The following is a 16,576-nucleotide window of genomic DNA, read 5'->3' on the forward strand; positions in this document are numbered from 1 at the left end:
GGATGGGACAGGAAATGCACACATATACACAGAAATACATGCATACATACATACATACATACATACATAAATTCACAGGTGAATTAAAAGTGTGTGTTAAATAATAACATCGTCTTTGGAAAGAAAGTAAATTGAGCAGGCAAGGAAAGGAATATTGAACTCATAAATATTGGCTTAGATATTATTTATAAACATCTACATAATGAATAACATCTGTATTCTTCAACTAATAGGGCCAATACATCGATGTATTGTACTTTCTACACAAAGTAGGACTCAGTTTGCAATAAGTGAACAATTCTTGATTCATCATACATTTTTAAATTTCTGGAATAAAACTGACAGACCATTTCTTTTTTTCCCATATAAAGTAGGGCATCACCATGAGTTTCCACGTGGAAAAGAAAAAGCTGGTTGGAGCAGCAAATGTAACTGTGACATAGGTGCCATCATTAGAGAAATCTCCCCTCCTGGGGGAGGTTGGCACATGAGCCTATGAGTCATAACTATTATCATTGTCTTGTTGAGGAGAAGTACTTATAAAGACCTTAGAAACAAACATCTATTATTCTTTCATTACCTAGTTCCGTTTTCATTACCTATGTAACCCAGATGTAACGCACATGTCAGCTGCCTGGATTGCTTCATGTCCTCCAGTGCGCCAGGGTCAGCTTGTTCTCTAGAATATAATTTAAATGGACTCAAATTACAGTTTCACGTACAGGGAGTTCCCAGCATCTCTTCCAATATTTTTAGCAGTTGTAAGTGAAGCTTTTGTCTCTCCTGGACTCTTTGCTTCTGAGCCCCTCCTTATGCTGATTTCATACAAGAATAAAAAAAGTTGAAATACCGTATACCACCCACATAATTTTTTTTAATCAAGTTGGGTGATACAAGTAGAAACACTTCAATAAGTATAAAGAGCTACCTGGGCGGGGTGGGGTGAGGGAGTAATAATAATCTTACTAAATGAGAAAGTGACATAAGGCGTTGTGAATGCTCCAGGGTAGACGTGAAGAGGAAAAACTGAAGATAGTGAAACAACATCCACTCATTTCGTCTGGCTTAAAATAGAGAAAAAGACGAAGTCCTGGCAAGATTTTGAAATAAAGTAGGATTGTCTGAGGGTTATAATAAGAAAGAAAATTTACCCATGAAACTTTAAAAGGGAACAGCAAAAGTTAGTCATGTGATTACAAGAACCCAAAAGAATATTTAACACCAGAAGAGAGAAGGGTCACCAGAATGCTTTGAAGCTGGTTGAGCTAGTAATTACAAGGAACAACTTTCCTCGCCCTTTTTAAGAAAGCAAATCCACATGGCCTTTGTCTCATTTTCTGGTCACTGCCACAGCTGTCCTTGAAGCAATAGTTGCCAGCAGGTTAATCAGCTGCTTCCACAGCCCTGTGTATGCAGAGTATTCAGTCTGCTTGTTTCTTACATTGTTTTTCCAAGAATTTGTTCCCAGCCTTACTTCAGAAACTGTTTTGAACATGATATTCAGTTTCCTAACTCCCCACATCACTTTCACGTGATCTAATCTTCAGACTACCTGGATGTACTGTACATCTTGTTCAGTTGGACTAAAGAAAGTTCTGGTTAGTGAGGCTTTTTTTTTCCTTTAAGGGTACGGTATAGTTCATTTTATCTTGGGAACTTTTAAATGTATGTCACAAGTTTTATTCTACATCAGTAGAAATTCCATTCAGACAAGACTGATCAGAAACTTAGAATACGTATTAGCTTTAAAGGAAAAGTTCAATGAGAATTTAAAACAAGGAAATGTTAGTATGTAAGATAGAATGTAGAATGACATAGCCAGCTCCACCTGCATTCCGTGGCCCAAGTCACATGAGTAGGGGCCCTGACTGCGGCCTGCGCTTGTGGGTTACCCTTTCAGCGCTGTCTCATTTGCAGTTGTTAGTGTTGCAGGAGAGTTGTCTGACCCCCTAATCCCTAAGAGAGGTAGTACACAAGGCAGAGAGTTTTTGTTGGAGGGAGACTGGGATGGAGTCCCAGCTGGACAGGAGTGGGCCGGGGAAGCCCCTGCCGGACTGTAGTACCTGAGCAGGAGAGGAAGGCAGGAGGGGCTGCAAACAAGGCAGGCGCGCTGGGGGCCCAAGCCCTCCGCATTCATGATCTGGCCGCATGCTGACCAGGTGGAGGACAAACTTAGGGCACTCTCACCAGCCTGATGCTAATGAGAGGCCACGATTTGTAGGGCTCTGAAGAAACAGAGGGGAAAAGGGTTGCTTCAGGATTAGATAATTTTCCTGCCCCTTTCTCTGAAAGAATGGCCCAGCATGGCCACGTCACTGTACGAACAGGGAGAATTGCAAATGAGATTGTGAAGAGCTATGACACTTCGGGAATTTCTCCCCTCTTCCCGAAGCCACTGCAGACATGCCTGGTTACTTCTAACCTCCCAGAGGTCCACTTCGCCCAATTTATTTTTTGACCAGGATCGCACGGCACTCATTGAAGTCCTCCTTTCAAATGTTTTCCTCTAAAATAAAGGAAAGTTTTCAGGAAAGCACTTCAGATAGAGAGGTGAGAACCAAACATGGCCAGCCGCCGGCAAGTGTAGATGTTGGAGAGCCAAACCTATACGCCATAAGACTGTGTACAAAATGTTTATTATCCTAAAACAGCTCACAGTAGATTCGGTAATTATCCCCATTTTACAGCCTGAAATTGACTTGTGATGACATTTTTCAAGATAAAAAATAAAACACTGAAGCCCGTGTGACTTCCTTTGTCAGTGTCTGTGTTTGTCTAAGCCGCCATAATTCATAATTCCATAATTCAGGTGAAAACAATAAGAAATCATTTAAAGCCAATGTACATAAAAACAAGTAGCCAACCTGACCCCTATTTTTAGTGCAGGAATATATTCAAGATCAAAGCCATTCGTGTTTGCCTGTTTTATTTAATCACATGCCTTTTACCTGGAAGATGTGGGTCTTATGGCATACAAATGAGTGTACAGGGAAGGATTCAGGCATTATGCTGTCCAAATTAAATTTTAAAAGCCAGAAAATTCATCATTCTGACATCTCTTTGCAGATGCAGAATGTGTGTTGAAATATCTCTTGAAATGTGTCTTGTTTACTTGAGGAATACATTTAGCAGATCATATTAATTAGAAATGATATCTGAGTAAAGTCTTTAATAACGTATCTCTTTTTAAACATAAAATCAAAGGGAATGATTTCCCAAGTTGCAAGAATGGGTGTTTCCCCTGATTACCTATAGTTTGGATTTTGAGGTTTTCTTCTTAATAAGTTATATTTTTTTCCTTGAGTTATCAGCATCCATTATTTTTGGCTATATTGCAATCTAGGTTTGCAGATATTATGTATTAAAAAATGGAGAAGTTGGGGAAAATATTTCACAAGAGACATTCTCTACTATTAAGATTTCTTGTAAAGTATTATTGCCATATAAGTTGTAGGAGGTATGTCCTCTATAAGAATACCTCAGAAGCACAATTTTAGATACTGAGAACCTATTTAACAGTCCTCCATTTTGAGATTTTTTTGTGAAAGATTTTATATGAACAAGATGATTTTTATAACCCGTGAGTAAAATCTTCCAATTACATCTCTAAAACCATTTTACGTGGAATTTCAGTATTACCAAAATATATAAATAATGTTAAGTTTACCTTAAACCTCATTGATCTAAATGAACTCCAGTAATAATAGATACAGTTATGCAGTATAGCTTCTAAATGGAAAATTGTCATCATTTTCAAGAGAATGAATGGCTCTAGGGAAATGTACAGCTTAGGAATGACAAAACTGTCATTCAAGCAGAGAACAAAATTGTGGAAATTACAGAGTTGAGCCCTGGGAATCTTCAAATTTGCCTTTAAACAATACCTTCTTCAAACTAGTGGTTACCAGTGGGGAGAGGGAAAGGGGAAAGGCAATATAGCGGTAGAACTATTAGGTATAAAACAGGTAGGAACTAAGAGGTAGGAACTATTAGGTATAAAGTAAGCTACAAGGGTATATTGTACAACACAGGGAATATAGCCAATATTTTATAACAACTATAAATGGAGTATAATCTTTAAAAATTGTGAATCACTGTATCGTACACCTGTAACTTACATAATATTGTACAACAACTATACTTCAATAAAAAAATAAAAAGAAAAGATAAAAGAAAACAATACCTTCCCTCATGTGGTCCCTAGTGAAACCGTGGTCTCATTAGACGAAGAAGACAGAGCTGGAAAAGCAAGTATGCATTTCTGAAATTTGTTTGGCCGTAACCTTTTTTGAAGTTTTCTGAGCACCTCAGGATATGCATGTTCCATGGAACCCACTTTGTGAAGCAGTGAGTTAGATTTAGTCATGTAGCCTCTACCCAAACAGAGCTCCAATTTGGCAAGCCAGAAAGTTGCTTTTGCCAACATTTAGATACAAAGAGCTAGTATAAAGCGGTGATGTAATGCATGGTGCATTTAGAAATGTTTGTGTTGAAGCTGAGTTATCTCTTCGCTTGTCTCTTCCAGGTGTTTCATCCCAAACATCTATGCAGCTCTGTTCAGTGCAGCTCTTGTTCCGCTAATGTGCCTCGTGGTAGTACTTGTGGTGTTCATCCATGCCTACCAGGTGAAGCCACAGTGGAAAGCATATGATGATGTCTTCAGAGGAAGAACAAATGCTGCAGGTTTGAAAGAAACTGTATTTGTATTTTAAGGTGGGGACTTTTAATGGAGGGAAAAGATCACTGAATATTCTTTATCAAGAAAAGGAGTGAGGTTCAACTCAGCTTTCAGCTCTGAAGCCATAAGTTAAATTATAGTTCTCCAATTTCTCCTGCTCCTTGGGACTTCCTGACATCTCTCTTTCTTCAGGGCTCTGCAGGTTTTATTGCTGATGCCAGTTTTGTCCCTAAGATATTAATATTCAAGTAAATGACTCACAGTCTTCAGGAGCTGCTTCCCCAAGTGTTCTTCAACTCAAGCAGTAACAACCTGTGTTCAACCTGTGAAATCTGTTCACTTCTTTCAGATTCTGAGACTTCATCACAAACCTCCATAATGCTTGGGAGTGCTGTATTTTGCATGTGGAGTTCTGACTGTGATGACAAATGTTTAAAAACATATGTGACCAGACAGCTTCATAAGTGGCTACACATGTCTGGTTACTTAAGAGTACAGTCTTTCCAGCTCAAATTGGCTTTCACTACAGCTCATTTTTTCCCTTTGAATCATACTTAACACAGGTTTTTATGATGTGTTTCTTTTTCTGTTGTTAGATTAGCGTCTCTTAGGAATTTTTTTAAGGAACAATAACCAAACACCTACATACAGAAAACTCACTCTAAAATGGTTTGAGTGATATTAGGGAGAATCTAATGAGCTGGGGGTGGGGGGAATCCCTCTTGGGCCAAGAGGAAGACTAGTCTTTTCTAAGCTTTTACAAATCTAAAGCCAAATGAATGGAGAAGTTCTTCACTTTTTAAGTGCTTTTCAGAGTTTAAGCAAGATACCATATATGAAGTCCCTAGAAAACATAATATAATAATGTCTAATACATTATTAGAGACTCAATAGATATTGTCATTTATAGGCTAATAAAAGGATTCATTCTAATATAAGAAAAGCCTCTAGCTCCTAAACTGTGTCAGGGAAGATGCAAAAAGATGTTCCTTGTTGTGTAAAGAGAAGGGACTCTTTTATATTAGTCTGTGGGGTAGTTTGTAGGATAGTTGTATCTAGCCAACTCTTCCCTCTTCTCTCTCATTTAGCATGCAATTATTATGTGGGCAGAAATATTATTTAAGGTTATGATTAATCTTAGATTCTTCAGTTAAAAAAGCAATATTCAATATAGAAATCCTACTTTTTCACGGGGTATAGAATTTATCTAGAAGCTATGCTTTTATTCAACTTGAGATTCATTTTATTAAAATGCATATTCTCTTTTGAAGGAAAAGTTTGTTTCTTTCCCCAAATAACCAGATTTATTTTGTTACGTATATTATATAAAAGTGCCAATGTTTGCATGTTTTCAATAATGATAACATCATACGGGTCTCACCTAACGAGTTAGTCCTTTCATGCCTGAATCACCCCTGTGCCTTTTGGATATGATCCATCACGGTTACAGTAGATAAACAATGCTCTGATTATCTGAAAAACAGCCCTCAAGCATTGAACATAATGCTAAAAGCGCTAGCACACTTCTATCTCAACTAGCGAAACCTCTCTTGCAATGAAATATTAATAGAAGCATTGCTCTTATTGTAGCTTTTCAAATAAAAAAAATTATGGCAGTTCTGATTCCCCTATTCCCACTCAAACTAACAGTCATTATCTCACTTGGACTCTTACAGTGTTTTCCTGATAGGTCACTAGTTCTAATTCTTCTCCAATATCATTTTCTCAGATGTCTATATTTCAACAAAATGGCTCCCCTCACTCTCTAGCTTTACAATCATTCAAAGTCTCTTTCATTGCCCAGAAGAAAGTCCAGGCTTTTTATAACACAAGAGTCTCTATAAGTCCACCCCTGGGCCATCTTTTCATCCCCAAGTTAGTTACCATTCAGCCTGCATTCTGACCATGCCATCAGTTTACTCCTCTTACTTGTTCTTTTTTTTAAAATAAATTTTATTTGTTTATTATTTATTTATTTTTGGCTGTGTTGGGTCTCCGTTGCTGTGCACAAGCTTTCTCTAGTTGCAACGAGTGGGGGCTACTCTTCGTTGCGGTGCACGGGCTTCTCATTGCGGTGGCTTCTCTTGTTGCATAGCATGGGCTCTAGGCGCACGGGCTTCAGTAGTTGCAGCACGCGGGCTCAGTAGTTGTGGCTTGCGGGCTCTAGAGCGCAGGCTCAGTAGTTGTGGCACATGGGCTTATTAGTTGCTCCACGGCATGTGGGATCTTCCCAGACCAGGACTCGAACCCATGTCCCCTGCACTGGCAGGTGGGTTCTCAACCACTCTGCCACCAGGGAAGCCCCTACTCTTACTCATCCTTAAAATTTCCTGATACTGTCATCTTTGCTCATGTAAGGTGCCCTCTATGAACTCCTCATCATCAGTTGATAAAACTCATGTGTTTAGTAAATAATGTGAGAAAGTGTGGATGAAAGAGAGGTGGAAGGTGCTTATTACCCTTCCATAATCTTCATTATCTCCCCAAAGCTGTCCTAAATAAACCCATAATCTAAGTAAAAGTGGTGTGCTGAACGAACACAAGTTAATCCCTAGGAAGCCCTCCCAGCAAGATACTGCTCACTCTTTTATAGAAATCTTGGAAGCTCCCAACATGCTACCTCTTCTGTGATGCCTTTGGAATTCCCTCTTTACAGAACCACACCAAATAAGCATTACTCATTCCTTCTTCTATACTTTTAAAGCACTTTGTTCCTACAGCCATTACAGCACTTAGCACTTATTTCAGAATGAAATGGTGACTTGTTTTGGTGTGTGTGGCTGATTTCCTTAATAAATTATGAATTCCTTGAGGGTAAGGACCACTTATTATTCACCTCTGTATCACCAGAGCCTGGTAGAGTGCTCAGTAGATAGCAGGAGCATAATTAATATTTGTTGACTAAATGAATAAATTAATCATCATCAATGCACCATAAAATCTTATGATTATAGGAATGGATCCCCAAGCTAAATATAGCTTTAAGAAGAAGAGCAAGAAGAAGAGCCATATCATCAGAAGTAGAAATTATAGAATTTATCTCATTGATCTGTTTGTAGGTATCCCTTTAAAAGTTATTATTAGGACTATCATTTTTTCCTTGACTTCTCTGATTCCCAAAACTATGTGTTCAGCTTCGATCTCTAAGCTGATATCTTACATTTTATCTGAAACCTCCTTTAACTCTCTTCCATTTGAACATGTTCCACTTACCTTGAATTCAAATTTTCAAGAAAAAAAATGTCAATCTACTACTGTACCAAGGAGCATTTGATACTCTCTTTGAATCTGTCTGCTAAAATTCCATTGCATTGACCTGAAAAATATCCAGTCAAGAAGAACTGTAAATTCATGTTTTGCCCATTTCCCTGCTCCATATACATAGCAGTTAATGACAAGATATAACAAGAGAAAATTACAAAGAAGATGAATTGTGGATCAGAAAGAGCAGAAACACAAAGTATAAGCTGGGCTACTGTCAAGGACCTGATGTTTTCTGGGTCCACAAGCCTGTGAATGCAGGAGTATCTCAACTGCTGTGGTGGTAAGTTGGGAATTAAAGGTCTCACCCAAGGCCGGTAGACTGGAGCAGTAGCACCTGTAGGAAAGGAACCTGAAAAAGAGCTGCCATAGTAGCTTGGGCTTTGGCTTAGGGATCTGGGAGCCCAAAGAGAAAGCAGAGGAAGCATCTCACCAAGTTCCTGGGCCAAAATCTCTAGAGTTCAGGGTTTATCTGCCATATTCATATGTATATGTCATTATGGGGACAGAAGACCCATGACACCAAACTAGTCCTTTTTGGACAGAAGGGTTAAGTGGAGGCCACCACAAAACCATTAGACAGAATAAGGTAGCCAGAGAGAGAGAGAGAGAGAACAAGCAAGGAAGCAAATGCTTTCTACTCAAAATTAGCTGCAATATAAAAGTCCCAAACATTGGAGGAAAACTAACAAAGATAGCCCTTAAAATCAGCAGTCAAAGAGATGAATTTAACACAGAAAATAATATGAAAATAGAATAAACTATAAATAACTTTGTTAAGTTATTTAGGCTCCTCAAAAATATAAAGTAGGAATCATCAAACTATGGCCCTGCCAGCCACTCACCTGTTTCCCCATTTTATCTATTTATTTTTTTAACAGCTTCATTGAGATATAGTTTACATGCCATAAAGTCCATCTGTTTAAATTGTACAGTTCATTGGTCTTTATTATATTTATATAGTTGTGTAACTATTGCCATAATCTAATTTTAGAATATTTGCATCATCCCAAAAAAGAAATCCCATACCTGTTAGCAGTCACTCCCCATTCTCCACTTCCCTGAACCCTAGGTAACTACTAATCAGCTTTCTGTCTCTATAGATTTGTCTGTTCTGGACATTTCATATAATGGGATTATAGAATAGGTGGTCTTTTATTATGTCTGGCTTCTTTCACTTAACATAGTGGTTTCAGAGTTCATCCATATTATATCATGTATCAGTACTTAGTTCTTTTTATTGCCAAATAATATTGCATTGTGTGAACATACTACATTTTGCTTTCCTATTCATCAGTTGATGGACATTTGGGTTGTTTTCACCTTTTGGCTATTTCGAAGAACATTCCTATGGTCATTTATATATAAGTTTTTGTATTAACATGTGTTTTCATTTCTCTCGGGTATATGCCTAGAATTGGAATTTCTGGATCATACAGTAGCTCGATGTTTAACATTTTGAGGAACTGCCAAACTGTTTTCCAGAGTAGCTGCAGTGACCTGTTTTTGTAAGTAAAGGTTTTTTTTGACACCCAGCCACACCCATTTGTTTACATATATTCTATGGCTGCTTTCACAATACAGAGTTGAGTATATGTAGCTGCAACAAAAACCATGTGGCCTGAAAAACCTAACATATTTAATATCTGGCCCTTACAGAAAATGGTTGACCATTGACCCCTGACATAAAGGAAGATGTATCCATTCAAAGCACTTAAACATAAAAAACAAAAATAGATATAAGCAAATAAAATTAAAACAGACCAATATGAAAATGAAAAAATTTCAGTAATCTTGGCGATGAAAAATAATACTAGTTGAAAATTTTAAATATCTTGATATTTGAGATAAAATATAGATGAGACACAGAGAAGAGAGAATTAATTAATTAGAATCCAAAGCTAGGATTAAGGAATTCATGTGAAAGATACAAAAAAAGAGAAAATATGAAAACAGAGCTAAGAAGTATGAGAATACGTTGCCAGGGGAAAAGAATACAGGGAATGGAGAGAAGTCAATATTTGAAGAGGTAATGTTGAGAATTTTCTAGAATTAAAGAAAGAAATTAACATAACTACCCATAAATATCTACCTTGTTTAAAAATGGGGGGAGAGGGGTAGGGGAATGCTGAAAAGTCTACTATATTAGTAAAGTTCCCACATATGTATTTTTGAAAACTGGATAGTAAGTACCCTGTCTTTGCTTCTAATATTCTTTACTGTTAGAATAATTGGCACAAACCCCACTCAGGAGGAGTTTGAGTCCACAGTGCAAGCAGTTGCCACTACGTTCTCTAAAAGCCAAAGCTTCAAATGCAACACAGACTGGTACCAAGCCTCTTCTCTTCTTTCCTCTGAGATTCCTGCACTTTTTACACCCCGTGTATACGTTATATCTGAGAAGGAGGGCAGTTCCAATTACAGTCGGCCCTCTGTATCACCACGTTCTGCATTTGCAAATTCAACCAGCCATGGGTCGGAAAATATTTGGGAAAAAAAATTCCAGAAAGTTCCAAAAAGCAAATCTTGAATTTGCCACACACCAGCAACTATTTACATAGCATTTACATTGTGTTTACAACTATTTACATTGTATTAGGTATTATTTTAAGTATTCCAGGGGATGTGCGTAGGTTATATGCAAATAGTATGCCATTTTATATAAGGGACTTTGAGCATCCTTGGATTTTGGTATCCTGCAGGGTCCTGGAACTAATCCCCAGTGGATACAGAGGGAAGACTGTAGTCTCAAGCAGATGTGGCTTAGTTCTCTACAATTCCAAGCATGCAAAATAGCCCTTTTTCCTAAGGCAGCTGAGATGGTTTATAGTTTAGTTTTATTTTGCCCTGCATTTTTTAAAATTTATTTAAAATTTTTATTTATTTATTTATTTATTTATTTTTGGCTGTGTTGGGTCTTCATTGCTGTGTGCGGGCTTTCTCTAGTTGTGGTGAGTGGGGGCTACTCTTTGTTGCGGTGCACAGCCTTCTCATTGTGGTGGCTTATTTTGTTGTGGAGCACAGGCTCTAGGCATGTCGGCTTCAGTAGTTGTAGTGTGCGGGCTCAGTAGTTGTGGTTCTCGGGCTCTAGAGCACAGTCTCAGTAGTTATGGCGGATGGGCTTAGTTGCCCCGCGGCGTGTGGGATCTTCCCAGACCAGGGATTGAACCCGTGTCCCCTGCATTGGCAGGCAGATTCATAACCACTGTGTCACCAGGGAAGTCCCCTGCATTTTTTTAATTGGATGAGTATTTTCAGATATTACAGTTGACCCTTGAACAGCACTGATTTGAACTATGCACTTATATGCAGATTTTTTCAATAGATACGTACTAGAGTACTATACCATCCACTGTTGGTTGAATCCTCAGATGCAGAAAGTACATATATATTATTATATATATAACTGTAAAGTTATATGTGGATTTTTGATTGCGAGGGGGTTTGGCACCCCTAACCTTTGCGTTGTTCAAGGCTTAACTGTATTAGATAGTAGCCTGAGAAATATATTCTCAAATAATAAATCAAGAGTTGAAAGTAAATCCCCTTTTATTACAGAAGCACAGTTTCCTAGTTTTCCAAATTATGTTAAATTTTGAGTATTTTTGGTCAAACCTTGTCAAGAGTTTTTTGTTTATTTATAAATTACCTTTAACAATGAGTAAGATGCATTATGAGAAGGAAAGGTCAATTTATAGTTTCCTTATAGCCAAGCTGTTTTTTGTTTTTAGTAGCTAGAATGATTACGATTATTTATTAACTTAGAGTTTTAGGTTTGGAAAACAGATGTGATTAGCTAACACCAGCATCAGCCCTGTTTGAATAACTGAAGAGCTTATATCAGTCATTTTGTTTGGGCTGGAATCTTCCATATTTCTATAGAACTGTTCTCCAAACTATTCACTCTGGTGCAGATTAGATGTGCCTGACAACAGGAGCAATTTTACATCAACACTTGTGTGTTGGTTATGTCTGCTCAGTATCAACCCCTTGACACTCTATATTTTGAGTGACTTCTTCACTCCTGACATCCCTTAATTTCAGAGCTCAAATTTCCACTGAAATCCAAAGGAAAGGGGGAACGGAGGAAGAGCTGCTGGTAAATCAAATACACTCTGTGCTGTAGTCTCCAAAGACAGCCACTGTCAGTCCCTCCCTTTCTGAGCGTGGCTGGGACAGCGATGTCAGCTTTGCTTCCTTCTGTGCCCTTTTTGCTGCTCGACTGCTGTGAACCACATTTTCGAAGGTCGGTGGCTCCTAGTGAAATTCACTTGCCTCCTCCTCCTTCAGTGAAGTGAGTGTGCAGTGAGAATGAGTCAGGATAAAGGTATGTTCCCTGAACTAAATTTTAGTGTTTTAAACAAAGCCTGTAATTTTAGGGTTTGGTTTTGATCTCTGGCAATGATAAGCTTGTCTCTCCTTTTAGGCTCATTAGAATTTACTGACTCTTTTCTGATTCATCAGCCAGTTCTTATGTGAGGAATGATTCATGGATCAGGGAAGGAAAATTAATTTGAATAAAGAGGAAGCAGATTACAAATCCCTTTCTTATAAAAATCCCATGCATATGTTTCAATATGATATATAAAAATGTAAAGGTGGCTTGATCCAGCTAGCCATGTATAACATGAATCTGAGGTATTTGGAATCTCCTGGTACAATAATGGCCGCTTCTCTGCTTGGTAATATATTTGAGGATGAATGCTTCCATTTCTTCTGAGTCTCCATGTCTTCATATTTAGAGAACAACAGTACTAATGTAAATCAAGATTCCATTGCTATTATGAAAATCATTGGAAACTTGCTCTAATGAATATTATGAAGTATCATCCCTTTCATCCTAAGGTTGAGTAACTTTTTTTCTCCTGACATCTTAGAAATTTCAAAAAGAGTTCAGGGAAACTCAATATAAGCCAAAGGAAAAAGAAGAAAAGGAAATAGCTCCTAGTAAATGCAGTACACTCTGTGTTGTGTTCTCCAAAGATGGCCGCCATCAATTATTTCCCTCCCTTTACATGTGTGCTTCTCCTCACATACAGCAGTGGAGTCTATTTCCCCTCCCTTTAACTCTTTGGACTTGCTTAGAATAAGATAATCTGATGGAAGTGATACTGCCCCATAATGGGTCTAGCCTTTAAGAAGACTGGCAGTTTCAGCTTCCTTTCTCTTGGAAGCCAGTCACAGTGTAAGAAGTCCAGTTACGGGCTTCCCTGGTGGCGCAGTGGTTGAGAATCTGCCTGCCAATGCAAGGGACACGGGTTCGAGCCCTGGTCTGGGAAGATCCCACATGTCGCGGAGCGACTAGGCCCGTGAGCCACAACTACTGAGCCTGCGCGACTGGAGCCTGTGCTCTGCAACAGGAGAGGCCGCGATAGTGAGAGGCCCACGCACAGCGATGAAGAGTGGCCCCCGCTTGCCGCAACTAGAGAAAGCCCTAGCACAGAAATGAAGACCCAACACAGCCAAAAATAAAAATAAATAAAATAAAATTAAAAAAAAAAAAAAAAGTCCAGTTACTCTGAGACCACCATGATGTTAGAAACTCCAAGCTAGTCATATGGAGTGGCCATGTGAATAGGCATAGTTGTTTCAGGCGTCTGATTCCAGACATGGGAGTAAAAAGCCTTCTTGTAGGTTCTAGCCCGAGTAGACACCACACAGAGCAGAAAACTGCCCAGCCCAGATTGTAAATTATTTTAAGCCACCAAGTTTTGTGCTGCTTTATTATGTAGCAATCAATAGCTGAAACACTCTGGTTCTAGTATCCTTATTATTCTCACATCAAAATTTTAAGTATGTCATTGTCATTTTAAATTCTATTTTCATTCTTATTTTATTGTGCGGTTTTATTTTAGTTTTTATTGCTTGTCATTTCAAATATATATTACAGAATTCTAAGTGTGTCATTATCATTTTAAATTATACATGGTTTATAAATATAAATGGAAAAACACAATATGATTTTTTTTCCCTAAACCAAAATTGAGGCTTCCACTAAAGCAAAGTAAAAGTAATCTTACCTAGCAACAGTATGTACTTGAATCGGATCCAGAATGACCAATATAACAGGTTTCACATGTCCTTGGCAGTAAGCTGCTTGTTTGCAGTGTACTCCCAGTTCCATTGCTGAAAAGAAAATAAAAAACAATGCCTAGGGACCCAAGGAAAACCCCAGAGCTCCTCACTACACAATGAACAATCTCTTCCACTTGAGCTTAAAAAAATCTTTGTGAGCACAGTTTAGTCTTCCCACATTTTGTCAGTAGTGCTGGGGAAAATCCAGAATATTTAAAGAAACATTATGGATGCTCATCCTCTGCTTAGAATTATATCTATGACCTCAGTCTTCAAAGATTCAAATCAGGAATCTTTGAGCCTGAAAGATGATGTGTAGTCATTCAATGTGTGTTGGTTTTTTTCATTATTGTTTTTGAAAAAATTGGGGATTTGATATTGCTCATTAAAAACTCCTAGAACAATAACATCAGGAATTAGTTTCCTAAGGCTTAGAACATCGAGATAAAAAGTAAAAAATAAAATCAGAGAGTTGAGAGAAAGCTTAAATTTCTGTTTGAACTCCTGATTGACACATGTAACCAATGAAGAAAAGGGACTAGTAATTTGTGGCAGAGCTGGGTCTTTCTAAAACTCAAGTTTCCTGAATGTCTATACCTCAGTGACTGCCTTTTACCTAGTCTGTTGAAAACTGATGAGACAAGGATGGTTCTCTATTCAGGCTATTTCAGTACTAAACTGTTAAATTCAATTTACATTTGTTTTCTAGGTGGGCAGCGGGCATAGAGCATGGATGTGGTAGGGTTGGGAGAGAGAGTAAAAGGCATGTAAGTGGCAGCTGTGGATGGACTTGGGCCCTGGTGGTGATCATCATTATCCTCATCACCACTACCAGTCACCGTATGCCAGACACTGGGCTAAGCATTTCGTATATATTATCTCAATTTTTTACAAGAATCTTGTGAAACAGGTATTTCTATTCCTACAGTGAGACAAGAAAATGAAGGAAATGAGAGGCTTAGGAAAGTGTCCAGATTTGCAAAGCCGTTAAGTTGTGCAGTTGGGATTAGAACCACAGGTGACTCTGGCCAACACCAATGCTTCACAGTTTACCATTTTGTTATCAAAACTTTCATTGAGAAAAATAACATGTAAACATTAAATTAAACCTAGAGAGCTCTAATTCCATAAAAGGAATTGTTAGATTTCATTCCCAAGAAAGAATTTGAAGTGATCCAGGCTAGCAAATTATTTCTTCATCTTCTGATTTCCAAGAAAGACTGCCCCCTCTCTTTATGGTACTGAAACATGCCTAGTTTTCCTCACTATTTGCATATGTAGTGCAGGCATAATAATAATAATATATAACTTTATAACACTGTTTGAAGGATTAAAGGATTAAATGTCAATTCATATAAAGTCTTTAGCACACTCTCTGAAACATAGTAAGCACTCAGTATGCATTGGTATTTTTATTAGCATAACAACTCTTTCAATATGTAATTGGTGCAGAATATACTCAGACTTTGTCCTGTATACTTACTAAATGTCTCTCAAATATGCCTCTCTCTTCCTTTCTTCATGATTATGCCTGATGTATTAATCAGCTCGAGCTGCCATAACAACATGCCATAGACTGGGTGGTTTAAACAATTAAAATTTATACCTCACAGTTCTGGAGGCTGAGAAGTCCCATAATCTGGGTGCTGGCCAATTCGGTTCCCCATGAGAGCCCTCTTCCTGGCTTGCAGACGATCATCTTCTTGCTATGTTCTTACATGGGGGAGAGAGGGAGAGAGAGAGAATGAGGGAGAGAGAGAAAGGGAGAAAGAGAAATGCCTCATGTCTCTCCTTACAAGGACACTAATCCCATCATGAGGGCTCTACCCTCATGACTTAATTAACTCCTTAAGTCCCTATTTCCAAATACCATCACATTGAGGGGTGGGGCTTCAACATATGAATTTGGGGGGGGGCCTCAATTCAGTTCATAGCACCTGGGTTATATCCTCCATCATCTCACAACTCTCTTAAACTGATATTCCTTGATTCTTGTCTGTCCCCATTCCACACTGAACATCTAAAAGGTGAAATTGATCACATCATTAATTCATCCAGTAGCAATCCTTAGGGACTTCTCTGGCAGTCCAGTGGTTAGAACTCTGTGCTTCCAGTGCAAGGGACACATGTTCAATCCCTGGTCGGTCGGGGAACGAGGATCCCACATGCTGTGAGGTGTGGCAGAAAAACAAACAAACAAAAAAAAAACAATAGCAATCCTTAAACTGTAGGGTAAAAGGAAAATTCCAGTACTTCCGTGCATAAACTCTCCATATGCACAGCCATACTGAACTAGTGCTGTTGCCTAAAAGTGACATGATGTCTGATAAGTCTGGACTTAACATAACTGAATTCACTCTCCCTTGCTGATTTCATCGTTTATGGTGGTTGGGGAGGAGAAGGAATGGAATTGAAATTAATTTCTTGATACCCATCGTGAATAGGCTTCAGTAGAATGTTAGTGGAAGATGTGGTCAGTATGATATACATTTAAAGCCAGTGTCTAAGAGCATCACAGTGGCATAGCTGCTCAGATTCACTGCACACTCTTTGCCCTTCATC

General features: G+C 38.4%; 1 protein-coding gene across 1 annotated transcript in view; it reads left to right on the forward strand.

Annotated features, from left to right (window-relative positions):
- ADGRV1 (adhesion G protein-coupled receptor V1) overlaps positions 1 to 16,576 on the forward strand; it is a 531,821-nt gene that overhangs the window by 430,094 nt on the left and 85,151 nt on the right. Inside the window, exon 86 of the mRNA XM_059919079.1 lies at positions 4,526 to 4,683. Coding sequence (XP_059775062.1) covers positions 4,526 to 4,683 — 158 coding nt within the window. The remainder of the gene's footprint in view (positions 1 to 4,525; positions 4,684 to 16,576) is intronic.

Source organism: Balaenoptera ricei, chromosome 3 (assembly GCF_028023285.1).
Source record: "Balaenoptera ricei isolate mBalRic1 chromosome 3, mBalRic1.hap2, whole genome shotgun sequence".
NCBI lineage: Eukaryota > Metazoa > Chordata > Mammalia > Artiodactyla > Balaenopteridae > Balaenoptera > Balaenoptera ricei.